This window comes from Malurus melanocephalus, unplaced genomic scaffold (genome assembly GCF_030028575.1).
Source record: "Malurus melanocephalus ecotype Western Australia unplaced genomic scaffold, MMel_1.1 scaffold_1145, whole genome shotgun sequence".
NCBI classification, from domain to species: Eukaryota; Metazoa; Chordata; class Aves; order Passeriformes; family Maluridae; genus Malurus; species Malurus melanocephalus.
In genome coordinates, this window is record NW_026624377.1 from 30,311 (window position 1) to 34,930 (window position 4,620).

At 56.3% G+C, this 4,620-nt stretch overlaps 1 protein-coding gene across 1 annotated transcript; it reads left to right on the plus strand.

The window, feature by feature from the left end:
• Positions 1–40: 40 nt before the first annotated feature.
• On the plus strand, positions 41–3,418 carry SLC32A1 (solute carrier family 32 member 1). The gene is made up of 2 exons (XM_057387144.1): positions 41–418; positions 1,239–3,418. Exons 1-2 carry the CDS (start codon positions 47–49, stop codon positions 2,424–2,426), a joined length of 1,560 nt encoding a protein of 519 aa, XP_057243127.1. The 5' UTR covers positions 41–46; the 3' UTR covers positions 2,427–3,418.
• Positions 3,419–4,620: the final 1,202 nt, after the last annotated feature.

The window sequence follows — 4,620 nt, forward strand, 5'->3', positions numbered from 1 at the left end:
GCATCCCCGCGGGTCCGCGAGCAGCGGAGCCACCGGAGCCGCCGCCATGGCCACCCTCCTCCGCAGCAAGCTCTCCAACGTGGCCACCTCGGTGTCACACAAATCCCAGGCGAAGATGAGCGGCATGTTCGCCAGGATGGGCTTCCAGGCGGCCACCGATGAGGAGGCGGTGGGCTTCGCCCACTGCGACGACCTGGACATGGAGCATCGGCAAGGGCTGCAGATGGACATCCTCAAGTCCGAGGGCAGCGAGGAGGGCGGCGAGCCGCCCCTGGAGGGGGACATCCACTACCAGCGGGACGGCACAGGGCCCCTGCCGCCCTCCGCCTCCAAGGAGGCCTGCTCCGAGCTCTCCGGGCAGGGCAAGCCCAAGATCACGGCATGGGAGGCGGGATGGAACGTCACCAACGCCATCCAGGTACGGCCGCCGCGCCGCCACCGCCGCCGGGCACTCGGCAGCGCTCCCCGAGCCCGGTCCCGCTCCGCGCTACGCCTCTCGGCCACAAGATTGGGCTGATTGCAAACCCGCTCCGGGGAAAAGGGGTTAAAGGGAATAAAAGGAGAGGGGGGAATAGATAGGAAGATAGAGGAAAAGAATAGCAGGGAGGGAAGGGAAAAAAAGGAACACAGATTTTAAGAAAAGGAAACGAAAACCCCTCAACCCGGCTTTCAGCTTTTCTCCCCCTCTCCTGAACAGGGCACAGTGCCAGGGAGGGGCCCAGGCCCCGGCCCCGTCGTGCTGTGGGGTTTCTGCGGGGCCGGGGCTGGCCGGTGTCACCATAGGGCTGTCCCAACACCCGGTCAGGGGGCAGGGACGGACAGGGAGCCCAGGGCTGACAGGGCTGGCGGTGGGGCTGCACTGGAGCGGGCCCAGTCTGGCTGCTGTGGATGTGCCCAGCTATGGCGGTCTTGGTGCACTGAGAGGGGCTGGGGACAAAGACTGGGGCAAAGCCTGGGCACCAAAACCTCGCTGGGCTTCTGTGGGTGCTCGGGGCTGCGATGATGCGGGTGTGCCTGCGCGGGTGTGACTGCGGGGGCGGGACGTCACGGGGACAGGGGGTGCGTCACCGCGTGTGGCCGTGACTGCGTGGCGTGACTGTGTGACCGCCTGCGTGGGCGTGATGGTGCGGGGCGAGACAGAGCGCACACGTGATGGCAGCGCTGCGGCTGCGTGCATCATGGCTCCGGGCCCCTCTGAGACACAGCAACACGGTTGTTTCCATTTTGTCTCTTTTTAGGGGATGTTTGTTCTGGGCCTGCCCTATGCCATCCTTCACGGTGGATACCTAGGACTCTTTTTAATAATTTTCGCCGCAGTGGTTTGCTGCTACACTGGGAAAATCCTTATTGCCTGTCTTTACGAAGAGAATGAGGATGGGGAGATAGTCAGGGTGAGAGACTCCTACGTGGACATCGCCAACGCGTGCTGCGCGCCCCGCTTCCCCACCCTGGGGGGCAGAATTGTCAACGTGGCTCAGATCATCGAACTGGTCATGACCTGCATCCTCTATGTGGTGGTCAGTGGGAACCTGATGTACAACAGCTTCCCCAACCTGCCCGTCTCCCAGAAGTCGTGGTCCATCATTGCCACGGCAGTGCTCCTGCCTTGTGCGTTCCTGAAGAACCTCAAGGCGGTGTCCAAGTTCAGCTTGCTCTGCACCTTAGCCCACTTTGTCATCAACATCCTGGTGATCGCCTACTGCCTCTCCAGGGCGCGCGACTGGGCCTGGGACAAAGTCAAGTTTTACATTGATGTCAAGAAGTTTCCCATCTCCATTGGCATCATTGTCTTCAGCTACACCTCCCAGATCTTTCTGCCTTCCCTGGAGGGGAACATGCAGAACCCCAAGGAGTTTCACTGCATGATGAATTGGACTCACATAGCAGCTTGYATCCTTAAGGGACTCTTTGCCCTGGTCGCCTACCTGACCTGGGCTGATGAGACCAAGGAGGTYATTACAGACAACTTGCCATCCACCATTAGGGCAGTAGTCAACATTTTCTTGGTGGCCAAAGCCTTGCTCTCGTACCCCTTGCCGTTCTTTGCAGCTGTAGAAGTCCTGGAGCGGTCCCTTTTCCAAGATGGAAACAGGGCTTTCTTCCCCAACTGCTACGGGGGTGACGGGCGGCTCAAATCCTGGGGACTCACCCTCAGATGTGCCCTGGTAGTTTTCACCCTGCTCATGGCTATTTATGTCCCTCATTTTGCCCTCTTGATGGGTCTCACTGGGAGCCTCACAGGCGCAGGGCTCTGTTTCCTGCTCCCCAGTCTCTTCCACCTCAAACTCTTGTGGAGGAAGCTCTTGTGGCATCACGTCTTCTTTGACGTTGCCATTTTCGTTATAGGTGGTATCTGCAGCGTCTCTGGGTTCATCCACTCTTTAGAAGGCCTCATAGAGGCTTTCAGAACCAATGCTGAAGACTAAGGAGGGRCCAGAGTCGGGTGCAGGAAGAGAATCGCATCAAACATCCACATAGCCAAATAATTCTGCATCCCCTTGATGGAAAGAGTCATTATTTTCGTTATGTGCATCCAACAAATTCTATGTCATAGAATCTGCAAATTAAGGAAAACAAGAAGAGATGAAAGTGCTCGCCCTGATGTCTTTTTAAATAAGCTCAGATTTAAATCTATTTTTTTGTTATTTAGATTTTTTGGAAGGAAATTATCCAATGCCCCACCCCTATCTCCTCACTCGTTGCCTGAAGCTTGGCCCCCCCACAAACGGCCTGTTGGGAAACAGTGGCAGTTTTCAACACTCCTCACAGATATGCAATTCCGTGTTTCACCAGCTGAAACACAGGTGCCGAGCCCACGGCATTGGGTCGCTGAACTCCCAGACAGAAACAAACCCGCCGTGGGCACCRGGAGCAGGGACCTTTGTTTGAACAYTTTGAGAGATGGATGTAGACGAGACCCAGATTGTACGACCAGCCCAACAAGCCCAAGCAGCAGCTGCTGACCGGTGATGCCACTTACCTGCAAATGTTTACACCGTAGTCACATTGATGTCAGGACTGCTTGATTCTTCCATCGGAACCCGCACCGAGGAACGGCGCTTCCCATCGATTACAAACGTGCTGCCTCTGGTTGAAATCGCAGCCCTGGAGTCCACTTCTCGGTGACTTATGTTTCGTTTCGTTTTCACAATCGTTATTTCTAAATTACGAAAAGCTAAAAAAAWATTAATAATAATAATAATAATATATGGTTGGATTTGATGTCGTTCAGGATTACAGGAAYAAAACTACGACACAATTCATTCTGTGCAATCTACCAGATCCGTGGAGCTGTTTCCAATGTACGTGTGGTGTCATTGTGGTAAATAAGATGAAAAATGTATATCAGAAAAAAAAAAAATCTATCTTTAACATATAATGTGGTACATAAATATATCGAACAATAAAGAGAAAACATAGATGATGAGGCTGGCCTGGTTCGTGGGGGGCTCGGAGGAGCAGGGCAGGGGAAGAGGGAGGTTCTTCCTCCCCACATCGGGGCTACAACACATCCTCGGGCTAAGAGGAGACAGCGCCGGCTTGCCACTGAAGGTGGCGTTAAGCTGTTTGCAAGGACGCATTTTTTGGGAAGAGGTCGTCTTACAGCTGGGCGGGGGGAGCGTGGTTGCTTTCACCCCCTCCTCGCAGTTTTGTTTTAMCCCGTAGTGCTCACACTCCAGGGATGGATGGAATTGGCAGATGCACCCCGAGATTTTTGTTCTTAAAAAGGAAGGGGGAAGAAAAAGCTCTCACAAACAAACAGAGGGGGAGAAGTCAACGAAATAAAGGGCTGGGTGCGCCCATGGCTTGATCCAAACTCAGCAAACCCTGCTCASGGGTGTGGAGCGTCGGGCTGATCCCCGTTGCAGGCAAAGCCGCCACCGAGGGGGAAGCCAGCCCCACACACCAGTGCTGTGACCGAAAACACCTCGATTTACACCATTTTAAAAGCCACAACAACTAATTCTCCACCCGCTGCAGCTACACAGCGAGGATGAGGATGGGGGACCCAGAGTCAGCGCTTCCGCAGCACCGGCACAGCTGAGATTCCCCTGGGGCTCCTATTAYTTTCCCAAAACACGTCGAGCCCCGCTAGGGGCTGGGATGTGCCCCCATCTCCCCAGTCCGGTCCGGTGATAGCCGGCAGCTCCGCAATGCGGTACCGGGGGCAGAAGGGGGGTGTTGGCACCAGCCGAGAAAGGGGCTGCGGGCAGGAGAGGAGGATGTCCCTGCCCAGTAAAAAACGCATTTCGGACGGCTTTCCGGGCAGCCTCCGAAAGGAAAGAACAGGGGAGCTGTGGGGTCTGTTCCGTGTGGGGACAGGGCGATGTGGTGCCGGGGGTGGGTGAGTGTGGGGGGCATCGTGGTGGCGCGCCCGGCCCCCGGATTAGCAGCATTTCCCTCCATGCTAGCGCCCTTTCCTGGGACATCCAGCGGTGTCCTATCCCCATTCTCAGTCTGACCCCCATCCACATCCCCATCCTTATCATTTTCGTGCTCATCTCCCCCGCTGCCACCCCGATGCAGGTGACCGCTGATTGCCGCCCTGCCGCGGGCACCGACAGCCCGATCCGACCCCCCGGTTCTGTCTGCTCCCCGCCCGCAGCCGGCCCGGAGCCG